This window comes from Sinohyriopsis cumingii, chromosome 14, assembly GCF_028554795.1.
Source record: "Sinohyriopsis cumingii isolate HCF-2022 chromosome 14, ASM2855479v2, whole genome shotgun sequence".
Classification (NCBI taxonomy): Eukaryota; Metazoa; Mollusca; class Bivalvia; order Unionida; family Unionidae; genus Sinohyriopsis; species Sinohyriopsis cumingii.
Genome location: NC_142974.1, coordinates 68010803 through 68036093, shown reverse-complemented (window position 1 = coordinate 68036093; position 25291 = coordinate 68010803). Strand labels below are relative to the sequence as shown.

At 34.6% G+C, this 25291-nt stretch overlaps 3 protein-coding genes across 5 annotated transcripts in view; 1 reads left to right on the top strand and 2 right to left on the bottom strand.

Moving 5' to 3' along the window:
- The window catches only part of LOC149784066 (uncharacterized), a 93903-nt gene extending 93205 nt beyond the window's left edge, over window positions 1-698 (bottom strand). The window contains exon 1 of the mRNA XM_089932167.1: window positions 435-698. Within this exon, the coding sequence (XP_089788293.1) occupies window positions 435-511 (77 nt within the window). The 5' untranslated portion in view covers window positions 512-698. The remainder of the gene's footprint in view (window positions 1-434) is intronic.
- Window positions 699-1071: 373 nt separating this feature from the next.
- LOC149784064 (uncharacterized) lies at window positions 1072-24653 on the top strand. The gene is made up of 6 exons (XM_089932166.1): window positions 1072-3037; window positions 4629-4885; window positions 5517-5625; window positions 6792-7049; window positions 7977-8108; window positions 24080-24653. Exons 1-3 carry the CDS (start codon window positions 2998-3000, stop codon window positions 5562-5564), a joined length of 345 nt encoding a protein of 114 aa, XP_089788292.1. The 5' UTR covers window positions 1072-2997; the 3' UTR covers window positions 5565-5625; window positions 6792-7049; window positions 7977-8108; window positions 24080-24653.
- Window positions 14981-23203, bottom strand: LOC149784065 (uncharacterized). Of its 3 annotated transcripts, none has more exons than XM_089932165.1 (8): window positions 22394-23203; window positions 21825-21911; window positions 19992-20066; window positions 19570-19604; window positions 18867-18941; window positions 18426-18488; window positions 17799-17879; window positions 14981-17269 (listed from the first exon to the last, which is right to left on the bottom strand). In XM_089932165.1, the coding sequence occupies exons 3-8, from the start codon at window positions 20051-20053 to the stop codon at window positions 17148-17150; spliced, it is 438 nt and encodes a 145-aa protein (XP_089788291.1). In that variant the 5' UTR covers window positions 20054-20066; window positions 21825-21911; window positions 22394-23203; the 3' UTR covers window positions 14981-17147. The 3 variants fall into 3 exon arrangements, with proteins under 3 accessions (XP_089788291.1, XP_089788290.1, XP_089788289.1); XM_089932164.1 differs by having other exon boundaries at window positions 19992-21194; window positions 22394-23202; XM_089932163.1 differs by having other exon boundaries at window positions 19992-21911; window positions 22394-23202.
- Window positions 24654-25291: the final 638 nt, after the last annotated feature.

The window sequence follows — 25291 nt, the reverse complement described above, 5'->3', positions numbered from 1 at the left end:
ATAAAGACGAGGACAGAGATCAAATAGTTATAGAGAGAAAGTAAAACGGTAGACAACTAGAGCGATCTAAGATTATACAACATTCAGTTCTTAAATGAAATATGTCACATATATTCCGTGAAGATCTTACTTTATGTATTTACGCATAACATTCTACGTCTGAAACATGTTGTTCTTCATGCAAAGATTTGCTTGAAAGCAATCTAGTTACTGAGGAGAAATTTTCAACATTTTACCCACAGATTTATTGTTTCGTAGACAAAGGTCGATAGATTTACTAGTTACCTGAACGTTCTAAATTCTAATAAAAAACAACGGATGAAGACTAGATTTCTATGTCAGTTATCTAGACATCATGGGCATATACAAGAAATATTAGTTTTGAAAAAATTAAGTGGAATAAAACTGTGAAAAATGCGAAAATATTCACTTACGAGCTCTGTGCATCACTATTGGTTACGAAGCTCAAGAAAGAAAGTAGAATCAAGAAAACTGTGATCTTCCAGTCCATGATACTAACGACGTTGTCTCTGCAGATACCTAGTTAGACCTGAATCTTAGTGTGGATCCACGATGGATGTTACTAGTCAATCTTACATAGAGAACGTCACAATGCCTATATTTGGTAACAGCTAATGTTGTCTTTTAAAGACGAAGAGGCAACCAAGGGAAAGTTTTGTACTTTAGGATAATATCAAATAGAATTCATGACACGCTGACAGAAAAAATCGGTGTTAAAAGCCAACTGAAGATATCAAGCATTGACTATGCATCTTGTTGACAATTTTGAAAGTATTTTTGAAAATACGATCTTTCAATGCCCCTTCTTTTTATACTAAACTAATGAAACAGTAAATAACCACCCGCTCCCTACATTGTAAAAGCCTTCAAGGCTAAATTTGTTAGCACTGTTAAAGCTCTCAGGCGTTAACAACGTATAATTTTATACTGTACAGTATACGTTATATGCCTTTACGGCTTAATATTGTCGGAACTGTTCTTACGCATGTGCGTCATTTCTATCAAACATCCGGTCAGTGATAAAACTTTGCTATAGGCCTAGACGAATAAACGGGGACGTTCCAAACGAAATGAAAACTGTCAGATAATTTACATTTGTAAATAGGGTTCTAAATACAAGAACAAAATGGGCTAGTTTTTAACCAAGTAGGATTAAAAGTAATATTCTGTACATCAGTGTGCTGAAGACATCATTATCGGAGTCATCGCTTTTGACGCACTTAAGAACTTTTACTTTTCAGAAATGTAAAGCGTCCATAGTGATACATCCCATTTCCTTTGAAAACATTTATTTATTTTTGCAAAGTATGGATAACAGATAACAATGATATATTTTCTAGTACTCTTAATCGCATGCTTTCAACCTAGCGACCCTTTATTCCGTTTTGTTCTTGTTGTGCATCTCTTTTTTAGACGCACTACACGTCCGTTGCTACCAAAAAAAGTTATATTCCAAGGCAACATCATTAGCACATAGGAAGCACAAGTTTATTGGGAAAATGAAACAAACATAATTTTAAGCACAGTTTTTTTATTATAAAGATTGTGTCCTATAGAAGCTATAAGCATCAACAAAAATAAAATTGGATATGAATCCTAATGGTATTATAATAAATAGTTCACTTGTAACTAAAAAAAATAATTAGATTTATGTCATTTATGCAGAATATGTAATTGAATGTACTTTTTTGGTGCTTTCAAACGGTTGGGCACCTTTCATAAGTTGTTTTTGTAGAAGTGCATATAATCGGTGAGAAAGATATAATATTAAAGGAGATTTTTCAGTAGAGGCTGCATACTTACTTATGAAACATACATTACAGGCACTTTTTTAAATATATACAAATTATGTTAAGAAAGATCCACCTAAATAAAGGTGGTAAAGACAGCTCCACATAAAACTTTAAAAATGTAACACAGTATTCTAAACAGTGTCACTGATTTTATCACCCACTGTCACATTTTCATAACATGTTCACTAGCTGATTTGCTGTCTAATATTCGAGTTGTTATTAAAGATTTGTATGAGTATATTTTATTTCATTTCACAAGTATTAATGCAATTTCAAAGACTTTTTCAGTCTCAGTGATGATTAGTGAAAACATTTTTATGACATTATTTGGTGAACTTTGAGTTGATGACACTGCGTTAAAACATATCAGCATCAGAACACGGAGCAAAAAATTACTTTAGCCATGGGCTAATCGATTTACAAGATAATTGGGGAGTGGTTGGCTCTGCTGGTCAAAGACCAGAAGGTCTTATGAGATGGTCTGTTCTTCTTTCATCTCTCTTCCAAAATACAGTGTATGTCCATCCATTAGCACAAACATTCCATTGCTGCATGTCCTAAAATATATGTCAGATTGCCATAAAACTTTCTACACATGCATCCCATTCTCTAAATGAAAATAGTATTGCTCTGACATCCAATAAGGACACCACTCATGTCAGTAAGGAGTTTTCACTACAAGATATTTAAATGATGCATAGTTTCTCCTAAATTAAAATGTAGATTTTATATCCAGTATGGCCACCAAGGCAGCTATCATTAAAAGTGACTTAATAGTGAATGTGCCAGACTTGAGATCAGAAGAGTGGTTCAAACCCTACCATCACATCAGCTTGGGTCAGCTACATGTTGTGTGTCCTTGAAGACACTTTACTTAGTTGCCTAAGCACTTAATAGCCTACATGTTATGCTGTCAAAACACTCATACCACAAAAATGTGTAATATGATTGGCCATATCACACATGTTATCATACTTTTTGGACCTTAATGTTTATTCACATAGCTTAAATTCATATTACTGTACCACTATTGGGGAATTCAGTTCAGATATTACACATTTTGAAATGCCATTAGCCTGTAGTATCCTCTATTATAATATGTAAGTTTTTTTACACTCTTGTTGCAAGTATTTCGCATGGTGTGCCTTTAGCAGATAATCATACTGTGCCAGTACAAGCAGGCATGCAGACATCATTTGATGTAGGAAATAAAGAATTTGAAGGTGAGTTATAATGTTGAAACTGTTTGGCTGCACTGAGTTATTTAATGGAGCTTTTTCTGCCATGGAGATTTAACATAAAGTACAGGGAAACTTGTTTCTATGTGCTATTCAATGTCTTTTGTTCCACAACATAAATTAAAAGGATATGGCTGTAAAAAAGGGTGTAAATAGCCATTCATTTATACATGTAAAAGACAAAAGCAGTTTGTCAGAGAGGATGGGTAAGCTTTAAGCACAGTTTTTCTTAACCTTTTTGTTTGCAACTGCATGTTTAAATTAATTGTATGCCCTCCCTTTCATAGATTAAGTGCTGGGATATTGTGATATAGACCTTCATGGTTGTACATGTGTTATGTAGTGTAAATTCTCTATATTAGACCCTTCAAGCTGGGATATTGTGATATAGACCTTCATGGTTGTACATGTGTTATGTAGTGTAAATTCTCTATATTAGACCCTTCAAGCTGGGATATTGTGATATAGACCTTCATGGTTGTACATGTGTTATGTAGTGTAAATTCTCTATATTAGACCCTTCAAGCTGGGATATTGTGATATAGACCTTCATGGTTGTACATGTGTTATGTAGTGTAAATTCTCTGTATTAGACCCTTCAAGCTGGGATATTGTGATATAGACCTTCATGGCTGTACATGTGTTATGTAGTGTAAATTCTCTGTATTAGACCCTTCAAGCTGGGATATTGTGATATAGACCTTCATGGTTATACATGTGTTATGTAGTGTAAATTCTCTATATTAGACCCTTCAAGCTGGGATATTGTGATATAGACCTTCATGGTTGTACATGTGTTATGTAGTGTAAATTCTCTATATTAGACCCTTCAAGCTGGGATATTGTGATATAGACCTTCATGGTTGTACGTGTGTTATGTAGTGTAAATTCTCTATATTAGACCCTTGGGTCAATAACAGTTATGTTTTTATTGTATGCACACTTTCTGAAATTGTATTCATCCATGGGCTAATAGTATTTGTGCTTTTAGAAACATTTGACAGTTGGCATGTGTGATCATTGTGATAATGTGACCAAGATGTCAGCACATATCATACTAGAACACCCTGGACCTTGGTCATGCATTGGTACCCTGGGGTTTATTTCTATAATCTCCCCACAACCCTCACCACCAAGAAATTAGCCTTAGAGTCATAACTTAATAAATATAATAAGGTAACTTATATATATATATATATATATATATATATATATATTTGTGTGTGTGTAGCAGATACCCTTTCTCATACAGAGGGTGGACTCATTTTTATTATACTCTGACATGCAGCCAGCAACCCATCCTGCCTAATGGTCTGGGAAATTTATTTTGACTTTAAATGTATATTTCAACATATTTTTCACTTTTTAAGCAATACTTGCAGTTTTGATCTATTTTGGAAGTGTTGTTCACATAGGTTTGTTTTCAAATGTACTCACAATATGTAACATTGGTTGGATGATGTTTTACACATTTGTCTATCTATCCATGACTGTGGTTTTATGAAAGTATGCTAAGCAAGAACTGATCAACATTTCCACATTGCTAGTTAACTTAAATTCTTTTCTTTATTTTTAGATCCATGTGCCCAGTTTACCACATACCAGAAGCAGAAGTCCAAAAGAGTGGAAAATTGGACTGCAATCCAGGATCAACTTTTGAATATTGGAATGGAAGTGACCTTTATGCCTCCTAGCCACACCTGCATCTCATGTACTCAGACTGTTGACCAAATTTTTCGTTGCATGGATTGTGGTACATCAGCACTATATTGTCAGGCTTGCATAGGTATTTTCCACAGCCTGCCTCATCTTCACACGTTTGAAGCATTTAAGGTATAACGATAAAGGAAAATAGATTATACAACATACATCTTGCTTAAAAGGTAGATTCTTTGTTTATCAAAAATCTGTTAAAACACTGTAAAGCCTTGATAATAAGCATTTGTGTATTTTTTAAGTAAAGTTTGTATATGCTTATTTAGATAGGAATGTATCTGGATGCAACTGTATATAATCTTACCTTTTGAAAATCTTTGGTTAAGAAAATCTATAAGGATGGAGAAGGTATAATCTGAACAATGGTGGTATTGAAATAGTCATGCTGATAACTTAATGAAGAAGAAAACAATCAGTAAAGTACAATTTTGTGTATTTATTGGCAGAAAATTTGCTTTGAAAATACAGTAAGGTACAGTTCTGCTTGGACAGACTTTGTACTCGATTTCTTTGGCACCTAAACTTCAGGCCGTAAATCTAGTTTTTGTCTAAGGTTTTTTCTTTCCTATAACAGAGATTGTGGGAAGGTAATTGAAGCAGTTTCACTTTTCAGATTATGTTAACAAAAGAGCTAATTTATTCAACTTTATTGTGCTGACAGGTCATACAACTTGCTTTTATTTTCACTTTCACATTTTCAGATTTGTTTTTCGAATAAGATTGTAATCACTGATTTTTCTTTTCCCAGAATGGTACCATCATATATGTTCACATGGATGCACCAGTATGGACATGACCAGCCAATCATACTTGTGTATCCAGCTATCACCAAGACATTGTTATAATAGATGACAAAGGTAATATGTCATAAAATGTTAATATATAAATAGTTAAACGTTTGAAACCTTTGTCATTTTAGAAAGAAGCTGTCACTTTCTGCAGTGTGGGAGCAATTGGTCCGATATTAACCAGTGAATCTAATCCTAAGGTTTTGTTCAGTGCTAACATTTTTTATCATGTTAGGAGGTTAAGTACACATTATACAGACCACCCATACAGTGATGTATATTTGTCAATTCATACTTGAAATATCCTGAATTTGGGTATAGTAGCCTTCATAAATAAAATCCTTGAATTTCAATACAGTTCATATTGTTCCTGAAAAGTCATTTAATTGTTTGAAAATCTCTGCATAAAACTTTAATCCAGCTGATAGAATGCATATGTTACAACTGAATGAAATAGGTCACTTGTGAAATTAAGAATTCTGATATTTATGCATTATAACCCACCCACCCCCGAATACATAATTAAACTGGAATCAAATTTAGTGGATTAAATGATATACAATACTGGTGGATTACAGTGCAAGACAGGCAGAAGGTTCAGTTTCAATACCCTTCTGCATGGACCATTTTAGCATTAAACTAATGGGTGAGTTATAGCTTGGTGATGTGGTTGCTTTGCCTTTGTTTTTATATCCCTCCCAATTTTGTATGATAGAAAATTCATTTAAAAAGATGCTGTGAAAATTTTTACCTGTGTGCCCAAGTTGCAAACTATTCTGTAATGATGTCTGTATATATGTTCCCTGTATCATTTTCACACCAATAACTCTGCCATGTACCATGTTTTGGCTGGCTTTCACTTTAGCTATGGAGGAAGCCTATCATTTTCAGGATCGCCATGTCATTGTTAAAGTTCACTGTGACTGAAACTGAAATAGGTTCCTGCGCATGAAGAACAGTTCTGTCTCAAAGACCTAAACTTTGTTAATGACTTACATGTGGTTTAAGGAAGAAATATATTGATTTTTGTTCAAATGTTAACATTGGGAAGACATAATATATCCTTGATCTCCAAGAAACAATGAATAGGAACAATTGTTCCAATGCCTTCTATGAAATGTCATCAGTTGTCTGTATTACCTGCTATTATAAGTTGAATTTATCAACAAATGACTGTAAATATGTTCATATCATTGGAACCAAAGACTGAATATTCTACATGCATTTGCTTCCAGGCAGACAACATAAGCGAGTCATGAAATTTTGCAGTTTTGAATTTCCAGGTGAGACCATGCTGAGAAGCTACCTGTGGCCATCATCATCAGAGAAGCCAGTACTTGCTTTCCACAAAGGCCTTCTTGAGTGGTTGACAGCACTTATGTTGGAGTGCCAGGTGTCTGCTAAAGGATTTTGTGAAGCTTTGAAAGCGAAGCACTCTAAACATCAGCAAGGCCTGAATTAGAGTTAGATGCTTACACATTAAATTTTAAGAGGTAGATTGAAATATTTTCTTAAATGTATATACATTTAGTCAAATGCATGTCATGGAGAAATCTTAAACTCTCGCAGACACTATTTTTAATAAGAAATGTATATTGCTGGATCTGAAGTAATTTGTTTAATTCTAATTACGTTGAAGTTTTAATGCTGCATTGTATCACTGAAGAGTACTAGTTGATATTTGTTTCCACATGTTGTATGGACACAGAGACATTTGGATAAGTGGAGTTTGTTAATGTTGGCTTTTTTAAATTTGCTTTTCAAAACTGTGTCTAAGGTTCACTTTATTATTGTATATATTGTTAAGTTGGAAATGTAAAAGATGTTCTGATAATTAATTTTAGAATGAGTTTACAGTGATTTCTTCTTGCAATTGTTTTTTTTTTGCATCCAGACCACTCCGGTGGCCTAGTGGTTAGAGCGTCTGCCTCGGATGTGGGAGGTCATGGGTTCGATCCCCGGCCAAGTCATGCCAAAGACTTACAAAAATGGTACTAACAGCTGCCTCGCTTGGCACTCAGCATTAAGAGGTTAGTGTTAGGACTGGTCGGCCCGGTGTCAGGATAATGTGACTGGGTGGGACATCATGCTACATGTCTGCGGCATGATGCCCCAGTGCTAGACATCACTATAAACTGCCACATTGCAGACATCATAGCAATATGACTGAAAAATTGTTAAAGCTACGTTAAAAATCCAAATCACATCACATCACATCTTTGCATCCAAGTGTTTCATACTTTGTTGTATTGTGCTAAGTCTTCTACATTGTGTAGCTGTGTTCAGTCACTGTCATGAGAAAAATTATTGTAATATAGCATGTTGCAAGGAAACCTGTTTTAAGCAGGCAGATTTTATTAATAGAATCAGAAGTGAACATAAATCTGGTTTCAATTTTATTATATTTTTCTCTTTTCCAGGTGAACAATGTGTACAAAATTTTGATGAAAGAGTGCCTGATCCAGTATCGAAATTTCCAACACAGATTTTGCCACCCTAAGCATCTGTGTGAAGATCTTGGTACAGGGACTCAGTGTCCAGCATGCTTTCAAGTACATTTATTATCTTCCTTTTTATATAGAAAATGAATTATAAATGTTCATAAATATTTCAACCTTTTTTCTTAATTTTCTTATCAGTATTAAACTTTGTTTGTCAAATATAACATACGAGTCCAATGCTGTGAGAAATAATGAACCAGGAGATCAGTGCATGTCCTTTCTGTGTTACTAATGACTAATGTAAACAAATAAAACTTTAGAACATGTAAACTCATTTTGGTTCCCTCCAGCTGAATACTGTTGTTTATACTTGGTAGTGTTGGGTGTTATACCTCTTGATCTCAGAAATATCCTTATTGAACATTTAGGGGCTGTTTGTTTAGTAATGGTGCACAAACGGGGTAGGTGATTTTGAAATTTGCATATGTGTGCATTGGGGTGGTGGTTAAGACCATTTAGTACATATGTGCCTAATGACATAAACTATATTATAGCTATGAGTAAAACTTATATGTCTTAGCCAGCAACAAATAGCCCATAGTATTGGCACACCTTCCAATGTTTTTACACTCCATTACTGATTTTAAAAATGAAAAGCATCAAGGAAATAAGTTATAAATATGTGCAGGAAATAATTTTTGATTGTGTAAGAGGGTAGTATTCCATTCAGTGCATTGCACTTGCATGTTAAGTGGGTGTGATCAAGTAAAAGCCAAAGTGTACTCACAGGGATGGGGGTAGGAAAAAGTACACCATTAAATATGGGAAGGTGAAAAAAAATTGGCCATTTTTTGTCATGTATTCTAAATGGACTCCTCCTTACAAGTTTTCTTCTCAATGCTTATAGTGAAAGTTATATTCTGTCAACCAAATTTTATATACATATAGAATAAGAAAGGCACCAGTCATTCTTAATGTCATTGAGGGCTGAGATTAAGTTCACTGTTAATTCTACTATCTAATCACTTCAGTCCCCTCTTCTGTATATATAGTGCAGTTTAAAAAAATTGTTGCCTTGTTTTGATCATACAGTTATTGAAATGTAACCAATCTGGAGGACAGGTAGTCAGTGAAACTGCAAATAAAACTTCTATACACAATTACCTTGAATTAGTAGAAAACACCCTTTGATCTTGGGAATAATGGTAAATAGCACACATCAACTTTGCTTTAAGAAATGTCTCTGAGTGTTACTGTAATAAATGAAACCATACACAACTAGACATATGGAAAATGTTCATCCTTCATCGATTTGACTTGCTTTGAGTTCTCTACATTCATGTTGCCTATCTAATGTAACACTATCATATTTAACTAACTTGGCCATATTGCATGGAATACATTCTCTGTTTAATCATTGAAATAGGCAAGTCATGTTTGGTTTTATGCTGTTCACAATAAATTGTCAAACATATCTGTGTTTTGTTTTGTAGATAACACAAACATATGGTTATGTATTATTTTAAATTACCTGACTTTTTGATGATGTATTATTTCACTGTTTTGAAACCAACTTTTAATTTACGTGTCTTATTCCTGAATGGTCGAGTGGTCTAAAGTGCTCACCATTACAGATCACTGCCATCTCACCTCTGTCTGCATGGGTTCAAGTCTTGGGTTTGGCCAATGTGTGTATGTGAGAAAGCTTGCCAGTAGCTTCCGGTGGGTCGGTGATTCTTTCCGGAGTTTTCCCCAGTTCTTCCTTCACCATTTATACTGACCGTCATTTATAGCCTAACTTTTGCTGAAAAATGGCATTAAGCCCTATAACAACGTTTTATTATGTTCTCACTCTTTCATGACATGCCGTAATAACAATTTCAACAACCTGTATTAAATAATAGTGATCACATAAAATTCACTCACAAGATTTCATTCACAGGATTAACATTAAAATTCCTGTAACAAACAAATTCAAAGAATTATCACGTGCAATCTTTCTACTTTACTAAATACTTGTAATTGCAGTAATGTACATTTTCAAATATGGTTGTTTTAAGTTAATAAACATGAGTACATTTCTGACCCAATTTTGAAGCCGATTTGCAAAACTGGAACATAGTGTATAATTACACGTGAACATGGTGCACAAAGAGGGTATTTTATTTTTGTCAGAGATGGTATCAAATAGATTATTGTATTATTAGGACAAATTGTGTCTGCATTAAACACTCATGTTCACATACACTTACACATAAAGGAGACATTATAAAATACATGTCTGAAATCCAACATAGCCCGGAATAAAACTCATTAATCATACTTAACATTCTTTGGCAAAACATTGTACTGAGTACAGTCTCAGAATAGTCATTTGCTAAAATAACTATTAATGTACATGCGCAATTTACAGTATTCAAATAATGTAAACAAATGATGTGAAATTAATATGCTCTACATGTACACATGCAACAAGAGAATGCCATGTGTCAATAAATCCTTGCACTTAGTTCAGAAATTGCTATAGATTTGTGAGAAATGAGCCTATGGTGACACGATTTCTCACATTTATTCCTACAACTCATATTTACCTTTGATGAGTGTTTCAAATACAACTCCAAAAAGGTAATAATACTTGTATTTCTGAATTCATGCTGAAGCAGAAGTCATAAACAGGGGCTGATGCTCTACTGGTCACAAGGATTTTAGACCCATCAAGATAAGACCTTTTTTCTCATTTCAACTGCTCAGTGTTCCAATTATCTTGCATATATATTTGATTATTATCCTTTTCATTTATAACCAACCAGACATTATAGGAAGCCTTGCAGTGAAAAACACCGTATCTATACAACCATCAGTTTCTCCCAAGCGGTGATTAAAAGATTTTCATACTTACCAGCAATATTGTATGTCCGATTGTCAACATTTTCATTTAGGCCAACTGCAAAAGCCTAAATTTGTTTGGTGAGAAGAAATGTGACCCCCCATCCTACGCCCTCCCGCACCCACAAGAAGCTAATGGCAAGCTTTCTCACATATGAATATTGGCCGAATCCAAGACTCAAACCCATGCAGAGGTGAGATTGCAGTGATCTGTTCCGGAGAGCGCTTTAGACCACTCTGCCACCTTATTGTTATCTAGTTGCTCCTAAACGAAAAGGCACATATAAGATGTAAGGGCAAGACTAGGTGGTTCTTTCCTAAGTTTTCCCGGGTTCTTTCTCCACCAGTAATACTGGCCGCCACATATAGCCTATCGTGTGCTGAAGAATGGCGTTAAACCCAACAACAACAGATAAAATTAGGAATCTTTTAGTGAAGACCTCATGGCCTTGTATCGTTGTTTATACACTGTACCTGTCATACATATACTAAATCGATACTAGTATATGTATGACAAGTACCGTGTATAAGCAAAGATACGAGCCCATGTAGTGTAAAATCCATGTCGATATGTCATCGTAAGGGTAGTAGTGATAAGTTTTTCTAACTGAGCAATGTTAGACGTCCAAGACATTTTCATTCCGAACCGCCGATAACGTCGGATGAACGTGTCTTTTAAGCTTTTCTATGACAATCATCATAGTAATTTTGGAGGAGTATATACAACAAGCATGCACTAATGACCGATTAACGAAAGAGCATGTGTAAGATAGTATGATCTAGGACTAGCAGTCTTGGAACTTAAATTTCCGGATCGGTATGTCCAGTTGCATGAGAGAATTTTATTCATCTGAAGAATAAAATAAAACCTAGTTGTTATTACTCAACAAAATGATACTATGTGAGCGTTATTTAATCAGTGTGTATATAAATTACATAAATCTTCTTTTGCCTGATTTTATTTGCTTTAAACCAAAACTGTGAGCAAAACTATTGTATCATATAATCTATGTTCATTAAACGCTTAAATTTGTTTGGAGAAATAGTAAGCGTCTTAATCTAGTATGATGTCTAATGATGTTACCTTTGGAGGAAATAAATCCGGACTACTTATAGCATTCGGAAAATTAGGAACTTGTTTTTGTTGTGGGAAGAAAATTGCTTATGGTCAGAAAAAAATTTATTTGACCTGCACGCCAGAAAAAGAGTAGGTACGGAAACTGAGAAAAAGATATGTTTCTGTTAATCCGAACGAAATGCATTTTGAGACCTCACGATCAGCGAATGATGTAATTTATGTTTATTCTCTATTGTATTCTCTAAAGACTTCGTTTGGTTTTTTAAAATTAAAAATAGGACATGTATTGTTATATGTTATAATCTTCTTTACCATTAGTAGACTGTGCAAAAAGTAATCCATAGCGAAATACAGGGTAAACACAGTTCCGACATGAGTTTTGTAATTTGTAAACATCTCGTTTGAAAAGTTATTAGTATTAACTAAATCTATCTATCTATCTATATATCTATCTATCTATCTTATCTTATCTTATCTTATCTTATCTTATCTTATCTTATCTTATCTATCCATCCATCCATTCATCCATCAGAATAGTAACAAAGATATTGAATTCAAGTGATTTGACTTTGTTTATGTTTCTAGAACTAGTAATTTTTCTCTTTAAAATAGGTATGTATGATTAAATGTAAGAGGAATCTATCGTATTTAAATTATCTTCTGTTACGTTTTACTGTGAGCACATTGTATTAATGGTATGAATTATATCACCTTCAAATTTGTGTGTTTAATCTTCATCTTAATTCATTCCTTATTTTATATGGCATATATTCACCTGCTAAAACTTGTATATACAGGAACGGCCTTAAAAAACGCGGGCCCAATTTGGATCTGTTTGGCCGGGCCCCCTGTGAGCACGGCATTTGGAAATAAACTTTAAAACAAATTTTATATGAAATCGTACTTAAATTTTCTTCCTTCGCTTTAAAATTACTGTCTCTATAGATATCTCTGTTTAAATTACTTACGCGACGGGTCGATGTGAGAGCGAGTTCTGATTGTGCCTAATCGGTGCAATCCGTCTTAGGCCGGCCCAGTGTGTATGACTTTGACTGAAAACATATGAAAGTAAAATATGTGTACCTAAATCATTCTTTGCAAGCGAGGAACTATTTCAAAAAGTTCGTGACCTAAGCAAGTAAATATATGGTACATGTGAGAGAGGAGCTTTTAACAATGTTGATAACGGGCTTCAAAAGTACCATTCCATGATAAACTATCAAAAAATAAGTCAAACGCTGACAAATTGAAAAGAGCAGATATAGATGCTAAAGACCTAAGTTGCTAAGCTGAGAAATTCTGGTGACTATTATTTTCACATGCTACACTAATGTATGTTCGTATGAACATATCTTCTGGGTTGAACTGGTCTCGGTAAGTACGTTATTTAGCGCCAACGCTATTATAGTCAAGTACCTTACTCATGGACGTATTAAGAGGGTAGCTGACCCAAATTGCTCTTATGATAGTATTCGAACACGCGCCCTTTCGGTCGGCATAACTCTTGTAATAAAGGAACATAAGTATGTTAACCCCACTGATGGCGCAGAAAGTACGTCCTTGGCTACTGATAAGCTTTCTCATATACTCATGTTTGTTGATTTGAGACTCGGAACTTTGGCGGATAGTGAGATGTGTGAGTGATATGTAAAGGCGAGCGCCTTAGACGATTGAACTATCCAGGGATGAGTTAGGGACAGATAAGCAAAATGCCAGTAAAACGTCTAGTAAAAAGTCTACTACCAGCCAATTTATAGAATGGGTTAAACAGCCCCATGCTAGAAAAAGTCACTTAGTGTTGCACATGAACATATCATGTGCAAGTTAATGGCTGACGAAACAATTATTTGTGTATGCTTGTCAGATTGGCCAATGTTTAGAATAGTGTTAGAAATCACCGGTAATCGAAACCAAACAAAAATATTTAACATCACGTATTACATGTGTGTGTATTTGTAACGTAGTTTTTAACAATATGAGCCATAAACATACGATGTCTGCAGTGTGGTAGGTAATAGTGATCACTAGCAATGGTGCATCATGCTGTATACATGTGGCATCACGTCACACACATTCACATTATCCCGGGTTTGAACCCGCGACCTCCCACAACCGAGAAGAACGCTCTAAGCACTGGGACACTGGAGCGGTCCGGTTGCGTTATATATGAAGTATTGCTTCCTGCAATGAATCGGGTAGATATCACGGGAGTGTGAAAAGCATGTAATGATGACCTATTTTTTAAAAAAAATAGTGATTGGAGTATCCATCACGATCATGGTATCCATTAGCCTTCTTGACTATAAATCCAACAGTGTAGAAGAATGGGACCAAATGCATCTATGCTTACAGAGACTTCATATCAAATATGCTTTTATATTATGAAGCAAAATTATAAGGATATTAATATCATTATCAACAGAAAAAGCAAAAGCTGGGCTCTGAAAATGGCTACAAACTCAGCCAATCAGATTAAAGATCACCACATTCATAAGTATGACCCTCGATCATTAATTAACTCTTCATTTATGTATGTCTATATTGAAAGCTTCATCAAAATTAGATCAGAAATGTCCACTCCAGAGTTGCATACTCACCTCATTTCAAAGCATGGATTTATTTCATGATAATACTCATTTGATAGCTGAGTGATATAAGCCCATATTAGAAGTTTGATCAAGATTGGATCAGAAATCTCTGCTCCAGAAACATAATAATGTTGCAAACTTTAGGAATATAGTAATGTCCCAAACTTAAATTTGACTACTGACACAGATGTGAAAGTTTTACAACTTTCAAAACTTTTAACACTGTTGATACTAACAGTGCGATCAGAAAATGATACCCATGTCTTTTGGCAAACCAATGAGCAACAAAAGCTGACAAAATGGGGGAAAATAAACTGTAATGAAATTTAAGGTTGAACCCTTGTTCAAAAAGTCTGGTGATGTGGAAAATGGTGGGGTAAAATAAACAAAACATATTTAAAATAGATGGATTTTATTGATATATAATCAGCATAAAAATCTTCCAAGTAACAATTTCAACATCATTTTTAATAACAAGTGTGGTAGTACATGTTCATGGTAAACAAGATTTTATGTACATCTACTAATACAGTTTACTTAATTCTAAACTGTCCATCTAACATATAATTTACTGTCAAAGTGCTTTGTTAAGGACTATACCTTCTTTTTTAACAGTGGAAAAAATAAATAAGTAAACTGTAAACTCCTAGTCTAATGAAAATTATTTCTAAAATGCTGGTACAATCTTATCTAAAGTACATTATGCCCAAAGACATGTGTGCATGTGCATATATATATATATATATATATATATATATATATATATATATATATATATATATATATATATATGTATGTATGTATGTATATATGCACTTTATTATAAACTTGCACACACATTAAATATGACCACAAATATTATAAACATTCTAAATTTGTTTACTGTCCAGAACAGGTGGATTTTTATTAAAATTAACACCTCACAATGTTACATTATAAACACAACTGATACATTAGACTTGCATATTTAATATACATAAAAATTTCACTGAAAATTCGCACATCATAAATTTGCTTACTGCCCCCACAAGTAAAGATTTATGAAATTAACATCTCCAGTGGTTACACTACAAAGGTGTCTATAGCAAACACATCTATAAGATACATATAAACTTCACAACAAACTCACTCTTCAGTACAAATGATCACAAACATCTTACAAATACTTAACTTAATGGCTCTGACACAAAATTTTATACCTGGTAACTATGACAACACGTGTAACATATATAAAACACTTGAGAAAGTCAACATCTGTACACATTACATCACTTTCTGGACACCATTTAAAAAAATTATATGAACAACAGTATGATCATGCAGATGCTTCACATAAGAAACAGGTGCAATTTAAAGGATCTGGGGTGTTGGTATAAAGTTAGTCTGGTTTCCTGACTAATTTTACTAATTCTAAGATGACACCCGGATCCAAATAAAACACACATGAACCAATTATACAGGTTTTTTGGCAACTATAATTTTTCCACAGATTTCGCTAGTATGCTTAAGTCTGTATTTTAAGAGTAATTTTTGTAAGACTTACTGCAAAATCGTAAGAGTTGGCAGGTCTGGACTAATAACATGTCTGAGATTCATACAAATATTTACTAAAATGATTCAAATCCTGTACAAATAGTTCAATCAATTATGGTTTATCTTTCTTGAATGTCTGACCAGGAAAGATGCGAGAACTGGTGACGTGAAGCAAACATGATCATTCAATTAAATATAGACTAATTATTAGTGTAAACATGACTATATTTAATAAAATCAGTTTTCTGTCACCATTTTTCTAAAATAATGACTAAGGAGAAAATGTATGACTCTTTATCTATGTGTGTTATTTAAAAGACAAATCAGACTCTTCTACCTTTATTGTGTTTCCTGATTTTTATTTCATACCAAAAAATTTCGTTGAACACGAATTGCTGTTTGAAAACAACAAAATAGAAACTGTGTTTAGCAACTTCAGACTCCAAATTAGATAAGCCTTGCCCCAGGAGGAAGCGTAAGCAGACTATTATAGCCAAAACCTGTCATTCAAATATAATCATGGAGAAAGCTTGCTCCCGTACCTTATAAATAAAATTCACTAGTTTACTGTTTAGTTTAGCACTGCCATTTTGATAGACTCATTCCATTTTGTGCCTCAGTATTCAATATGCTTAAAGAAACAGGACTAAAGTTACTGCCAAATTTATTCTATTTCTACCTGCAATGCACTCAAAACATTTAGAACATTTTTCTAAACAGTATTATTCAATTCTTTCTTACATTCTTTATCCAGTCTGAGTGTTAATTTACCTTGCACACATGATTCAATTATTTTGAGTGGCGACAGTGTGGTTTTGGAAAAAAGTTAAACAAGATCATGAGATATCTATATAAATTGGCATTTTAACTGCTTAGGTGCTGTTCAATTAAAACATACATGGTACCCAGGGAAGGCGCTTTCAAAGTGGAGTACTCACTAATAGATGCAATTTCGAATTTTCTTGTCATTTTAATATGAACTTTGTGAAAATGAACTACCCTGGCCGATATTTTTTGGGTATCATGTATGTTTAAATGGAACAGCCCTTAGCAAGCCTTCTACAGCTAAGAAACTAAATTTTCCTCTAGTTCCCATGTTGGCGTATCAAAATTTTTCCATTTGATAAGTTCTTTTCTTCTGCCCCTTTTCCTTTGCTGCAAAATCTGCTGAACCTCATAGATTTTAGCTACAATAAACAAAATAATGTGTGCATTCAGTAAATAACTGAGTAGACTTAGTAATTGTCAGAGCACATATATGGGATGTTACTGGTTTAGTAATATTCATAGATATACTCCACTGGATTCCTATAATTACATATATCGAAATCCATTTAGCACACCTGCAGATTTATGAAAGTTACTGCGACTGTCATACATAAATAACACAAAAGTTGTGGATGTAAAAATTATTTTAAGTTGCCTATATTTTGTGTAATAATTTATGCCACTTCTTTACTGAGGTCAATCAATCAGTTACACTGCTAATCACATCTAAAAGCAGATGGTTTTGTGTTGTATGCACGTGAACAGGAAACGTGCATTAAATGAAGAGTCTAATGGCTAAGATTGCATATATTGTGCAAGAACTCAACAGGCTATTGCATCTGCAGTGTGTTGTGAGCTTAACACATGCTATTCTGATAATCCATGTGGAAAACACTGAATCAAATAATGAATCAATTTTATTGGACAAAGAAATTTATATTATCTTACATGATGAGGGCTCGACTGACACTTCATTGGATTCTGGGAATTCGCTGGATCCAACAGCACCCAACAAAATGGCAACAACATCTGAAATTCAAATTTGTGCCCGTGTTACTTCAAGGCTAATATTCATTTATAAATTCACTTATACCAAGTCCTAGTGAAAGCTTGATTTCAAAATTGCCACACTATGTTTTGTAAAAATAGTTCTCTGTTTAAATTGCAATATAAATTATAAGGGTTCAAATACTACTGCATAATTACCATAAAAGGGACAGAGAAACAGTCATACAAAAACATGTATGCGATCTAAGAAGAAAACATTGCATACATTTTAAAGATGAAAAATGTTAGGCAAGATAAACTTTTAGGAGATGAACCTGATTACAATATGTTTTGGTTAGAGCTTATCAGTGCTGTTACCAAAAAGATGGCTAACAATACATGGTTGCTTTAAATAAATTAAATGAATACAGTGATATGTCAACATTTAACATGTGCTTCTGGGACACATACCAAGTATCAACACAAATCCTGATACTCTAAAGGTTCAACATATTGGCTTTTGGTTTTAAAACATACTCTGTAACGAAATCTTATTGCAAAAATAGGAACTATAGAAGCCATTAATACCTTTACTTAATGATGGAATCATGGCTTCATTGTCTGACTGTTGAGCTGTTTCAGTAGTCCCACCTGTAATTTTTAAAGTATGTATCAACTATTTAGCAGAGGGTCAGTCCTGTAACTGTTCAAATAAGCATATAATATTCAACAAAATTAGCTACAACATGTAATGGACACTATAGCAAGTAATACATCCATACATTATTTTGTAGTAGCATACACATGCCATGGCATTACTCCTGTGTGAAGAAGCTTAAGCATAAATTGTATCTCTTTATCTACAGGCTTAGACAAAATTAGACTAAATATCACATTTAAAGACCCAATAAAATAATTACATTTGCAATTACTGAATGTTACTGCATAATAAACACACTGGTTTCTGATTTTTAAACATAGTATGTATTGATATATTGCTGCAGAAACACAAGTCATTAATAAATTTACTTTGTGAAGGAATAATGGCTTCATTTTCCAACTGTTCAGGACCAGCTGTTTCAGTTTCAGTTTCAGATGGCCTACCTGCAATTTTAAAGGTATGTATCACAGTTAGCAGACTGGCTTGTAATTGTTCCAAAAATCACTTAATATTCAAATAAATTAGTTATGACATGTAAAAGCAGAACTTAATGTTTGAATATTAAGACTGCCAAAATGGATAAGACATTAAAATGAGGAACACACCATGTATTATTTTGGGGCAACATACATGATACATGGCATTAATCATGTGTGTAAAGACGGTTATGGCAAATTTTATGTGCTTATCAACAGGCTTAGACAAAAAGGGACAAAATATCACATCTAAAGACCCCAACAAAAGCATTGAATTTACTGAATGTTACATCATAATAAATGCTTTAAGTTTTAAAGGTAACAAAACAGTTAAGTCCACACTTACTTTTCTCACTGCTCCTGCCCAGCTGTTGCAACTCGTCTAAGTCTGAATGTATGTAGTGCATTACGTACAGATGCAAGACAGTGACTTATACATGCTTATATATCCAAATGAAGTTTGCAAGAAGAAAAAAATCTCAAGCTCATAATGAAGCATTATTCCATACAATAAACTTGTTACTGATAAGCATGAAAAAATGTTTAAAATAAATACACTCAATTAAAAAATATTAGTGTAATCACATATACATACCTTCATTTCCAAGTGCGGGAGCGTTGCTTGGTTGACTATGGAGAAAAATGCAAACTACAGATATACCTTGGTCTTTTGTGGATATATATATATATATATATATATATATATATATATATATATATATATATATATATATATATATATGTATATGTATAATTGTATAATTGTGGTATACGGCTTGTCAAATATTAACATAGCCATTTTAAGAACTCGAGGATTACATCATGTACTTTAAAAAGCCATTCATATTACACAAACTGTACTTCAATCAAAACATATCTGCTTAAATGCATCAAATTTTCTGTTTTAAGCTCGAACAATTAAGTTCTTAATTGTAATATGCAGAAGCACATCTAAGTGCAACATTTTCTTCCATGTGTTAAAATCTGATCTTGAATGAAGAAAGTAAGATCAGACACCTTAATACAATGATCTCAATATCTTTGACACTCATAATGCTCTTTTGCGTCTTCAATCCCATGCAACTAGGCTCCCTGTAATGATAAAAATAATGTTTCAACTTGACATTTGTTTATATACTTGTACTATGAAATGAAAAATAAAAAATTCTAACAAACATCAAATCATAGGTACAGGTATCACTACAACATTGATAGTATATAAATTAAGATCTGTATTAAACGAAAAACATTAGCATTGAGCAAATTAATGTTAACTGGACAGAAATTTAAAAAGAAACATTAGCTATGTTTTAAACAAGTTGTCATTTTTTGCAGTTTTGAAGAAGTTACAGATACAAGTTGACATGAAAGAAGAAAAATTTGGACACAAGGATTATATTTTAGTATTGCTTACAAAATAGTGTGAGGGCCCAGAGTGACCGAGTGGTCTAAAGTGCTCTCCGTTACAGATTGCTGCCATCTCACCTCTGTCTGCGTGGATTCGAGTCTCGGATTTGGCCAATGTGGGCATGTGAGAAAGCTTGCCAGCAGCTTCCCGAGGGCCGGTGGTTCTTTCTGGGGATTTCCCGGATTCTTCCTCCACCATTAATGCTGGCCGCCATGTATGGTGTTAAACCCTACAACAACAAATAGTGCTCTCTGCTCCAAATTCTCTGATGTGCTTATAATGATGTCTTGTGCATTATGTTATGTGTGCAAAAAAATGAGCAAAGACCCGTTCTGGGTAAACCAGTAGCTTTAATGAGTTCCTGATTAAGTAAGGTAGAATGATCCAGTGGCCTAAGTGGTTAGAGTTTCAACCTTGGATGCAGGAAGTTACAGGTTCAACACCCACCCACCCCCAGACATACCAAAGATTTATAAAAATGGTAATAACAGCTGCTTCATTAGGCACACAGCAGTAAGAGGTTAGTGTTAGGACTAGTCAGTCTGGTGTCAAGATAATGTGACTGGGTGAGACATCATGCGACATCATGCTACATGTCTGTGGCATGATGCCACACTGCAGATATGACAGCGATATAGCTGAAATTTTTTTAAAGCTAGGTTAAAAATCTAAACAAAGACACACACACACACATAATGGTCAATGATTCTTGTATCTGAACTTAACACTACTGGGTAGGTTTTTAACTTCCAATCTGTATTTTCCCTCTTTAATTGTCTTGTAGGGCACTTGATGCTTTCCGGTTGCTTTTTCTGTATGGAGAATACAAAGTAATGTAGAACAAATTCATGGCAAACACAAAGACTGAGATACTGACTGCAGTCAGTAGAGTTTATTAAACTAGTACTTGTGGAAGATAAACAAAATGCAGCATATGGACTAAAGCAATAGGTAATGATATGAATTCACCTATGGGATAGCAGAAGTAACTGACAAATCATATATGCAGTGCATGTATATTAAGAAATATAAAAAATTACATTTATGGACAGTTATATTTTCCAAATAATTTTTCTATTTTTATGGGTTTGATTTATATTTTAAAGTATTGATGTACATATGCAGGATACATGGTACAAATTTCAAATTCTGTCTTTCAGATGGACTGGCATTACATAATAAATTTCATTTTGAGAAATACAACTTTCTCACAACTCTATTTTCAAGCATCATCATATCTACATATCTGGGCTAATGGTTATCTTAGTGATTTAGTGATTCACCTTTCATTTAAATCTGTAATAAGTCTGAAATCAACTGGGTTATTACAACAAATTGACAGGTGCATTTTGAATATGTATATTCTGAAATGTTCAATATGTGTACATGGATGTCACTTGAGTAAATAAGTCTTTACATACCTTTAAAAGAATTAACCTTACCCGAACAGTCATTGAATGTTTTTGTCACCAATCTGACTGCTTTTCTGTGGTCTTGATCTGCTTCCCTGTGTAACTTACATTCAGAGGCTGTAACAGTGAGTAATGATTTAATTGCAAGTGCAATTTTAAACATGACAAAATATGCATATGGCATGACATTTTTTATGAACATATGCAATTTTCAAGTCATCCTTTTTTAAAAGACTTCAAGGACTAAAAACAACAGGACAATTTATTTTAGTCCTTACACTGGTCAGGGGTTCCATGGAACACCTATTATGTTATGGCATGGTGTTTATCATACATTGGTGGAAAACGACACATCTCCATAGTCTACATCCAATTGTGTCATGCTGACGAAGGCTTCGGGGCAAGTTTAAATAGCTAATGGCAACAATGTCATGAGAAAACTCATCCCTATACCTGCCCTCAAACTTCACAAGAAAAATGATGCTAATGAGATAATAGTAAAATCTTGGTGCACATAAATTAATGTTACACTAGTATATGTCAACCATTAAAAAATATGATGCTTCCTACTGAGTTTGCTATAATAAAAACAAACTCACCCTGCATCTGAGATGCAACATTTTCCCTGATGCCACTCTGAAGAAAATAGCCATGGGCCCTGTTACTCCCAAACACACCAGTGCAGCCATCAGTGTCCACAAAGAGCCCACCAACATGAATCTCCAGACTGCCCAGAATATCACACTAAAGATTTAAAACAAAAATCCCTTGTAAGATAGACAAATGTTTCTTTCTTCTGTTTGCATTTATAATAGTGATAATTATATTTGAGCCATTAGTCACCTGCAGTACTGAATAAGTTTGATACTATTGTTGTTGTTGTTGTTGTTGTTGTATGGTTTAACGCCATTTTTCAGCACAAGATAGGCTATACATGTGTCACATTTACCTGCTCGCGATTACGTAAGTCAGGAACAAAGGAATGGGTTAGCGCAATGAGTATTTCGACCTTGCACTGTTACGGCGATTTTGTTTGTACAAAAACCCTCCGTTAGGTGTTAACCCTAGCATATAGATGTTAAAAGCTTTGTTTTAAGAACAAAGGACCCTCAACGCTATTGTAAATCTCTCCGCTTGACAGATGGCCTGAGGCTCGTCTGTTAAGTTGAACCGACTGGGGGTAGAATTAATATCCAATCAGAACTGAGGAAGGGTGGGGCCATCTAGTCGAATCAGAACTTAACACTCATTTCAACTAATAACGAATTAGTGATTTGTAAGCCGTCGTACTGGTAAAGCAGAATATACTCACTCCGAGGGAGCCACTCGTGATTTGGCGGGAAAACTCTTAGTACATTCTAAGGACAGAAAGCTTTGTAAAGGTCAGTGAGCTATTTGCTTGATTGTTACAGAATGTTACGGCATTGTAATTGTAATTAAGTGCAATATGTATATTTACTCACTAGAATCGTTAACACGTTGTTCTAGTTGTTGTTCTAGGGTTTAACGCCATTTTTCAGCACAAGATAGGCTATACATGGCGGCCAGTATAACTGGTGGAGGAAAAACCCTGGAAAACCCAGGGAAGAACCACCGACCCACGAGAAGCTACTGGCAGGCTTTCCCACGTACCCACGCTAGCCGAGCCTTGGACTCGAACACACGCAGACAGAGGTGAGATGGCAGTGATCCGGAACGGTGAGCGCTTTAGACCACTCGGCCACTCGTAGAATTACGCTTGTATTGTTTAAGTTACATGCGTACTTGAGAAATGAGCTATGATTATGTAGATTGCTCGCTCGTCAGTATTAGTATTGTATTTCGCTATTTAGTTACTTCGTAGTAAACTAGTGTATTATTCATGTGATATTCTAGATTTTGCCATTGTGAATTAAATGGTAGCTTGTGAAATGGTTGCAGTGTGTAAATTTAAATATGAATATTTGAATATTTGTGTACACTTGTGGGAGTGTAATGTACAGAAATGCGTCGGATTATTGTGATATTGTTGAGAATAATGAGATTAAGAATATATATATATATATATATATATATATATATATATATATATATATATTGATCTGACGCAATTTAGTGATATCTGTATGATAAGTAGGATACCGCTCTTATTGCAACTTTGTTTTTATAAGAACGTGTGTGTTTTTCGACGTGCTTGAATGCGTGACCAAAGATGTAGATAACCTTGATCTGATGATTGATTGATTGTTGATTTAGTGTGAGCGAGATGGCTAACACAAATACTAACGTCCTTGTGTTTTTCGTAGGAAGCTTTTGGGGACAGAGTAGTGAAGTCCCGAGTCTCAGAGAGACAGGATAGAAATAGGCGGAGAACGCCGGAAGGAGAAATAGAGAATAGAATTAGGCGGGGAACAAGCCTCGTTGAAGGAGAAAGAGAGAAAGAAAAGGAGGAGGAGAAAGGAAGACAAAAGGGGAGGAGGACAGGAAGAATCGGAGAACGCCGGAAGGAGGAAAGCAATTGGCGTAGGAAACTCAGATGATTAGAAACCAAGTACAGGGGAAAGCCATCTCACACTAAGATCACGTGATGAAATAGGTTGTCACATGGTCGAGAGGAAGCAGATTGGTTGAGAACTTAATATCGTTTAATTTGTATTATGTATTAAATTGTTATTCTTTTGGATTTCACCCTCGTATTCTTATTTATTTAATTGTCGGTATTGCTGACGGGGGGCTCGGAGCTTTACCTCTCTTATCACTAATATCACTTCCTACAAAAACGAGCCAGGGTGGGAATTCCTCAATAATTCAAATAAATATTGGGAGCATCCCACCCCAACGACTAACAGGGAGTTACATAGAACTTCACAGTGGGCGCTTCGTCCGGGATTTGAATTAGACATAAATATTATTTTACGACCTAAAGTTTATTTGTTAGGAAGTATTAGTGAACAGTGTGAGATATTTTCCATCCTGTGTATTTTGAATTTTTATGATTTTCTCATCTTGTGTTTGTTATTTTTGATATTTGCATGCTTGGTAGATCTTTAACTACTTGTAGTAATTGTGAAGCAAATATCGAGCAAATATCTTACCTGAACGAAATTAGTTGCTGTCGACAGGTAAGTATTTGGCTGGGAACTTGTAATATCTGTCCATTGTTAGTAAGGTCGAGACAAGGTATCACTTCCTATTAGTATAACAATATGGCTACAGAAAGGCAAATGATCAAGGAGTACCGTGCCATGGGTTCGGAAGATCTCGGATACGAGGGAGATCGCCTGGCAGCATTTATTGAAGAAAGAATCAAGGAATGGAAGGTAGAAAAAGCAGCGGAGAAGGCGCTGGCTAAGATAGCAGCTGAGCAAGAGCTGGCTAGGATATCAGCGGACAGAGAGTTAGAGCTGGCCAGACTGGCTCACACTCTCGAAATGGAGAAGGTCAGGATAGCGGCTAGGGACACCCATAGGGACGACACCAGTACAAGTTCTGGAGAGACTAGACGACCTTTCATCCAG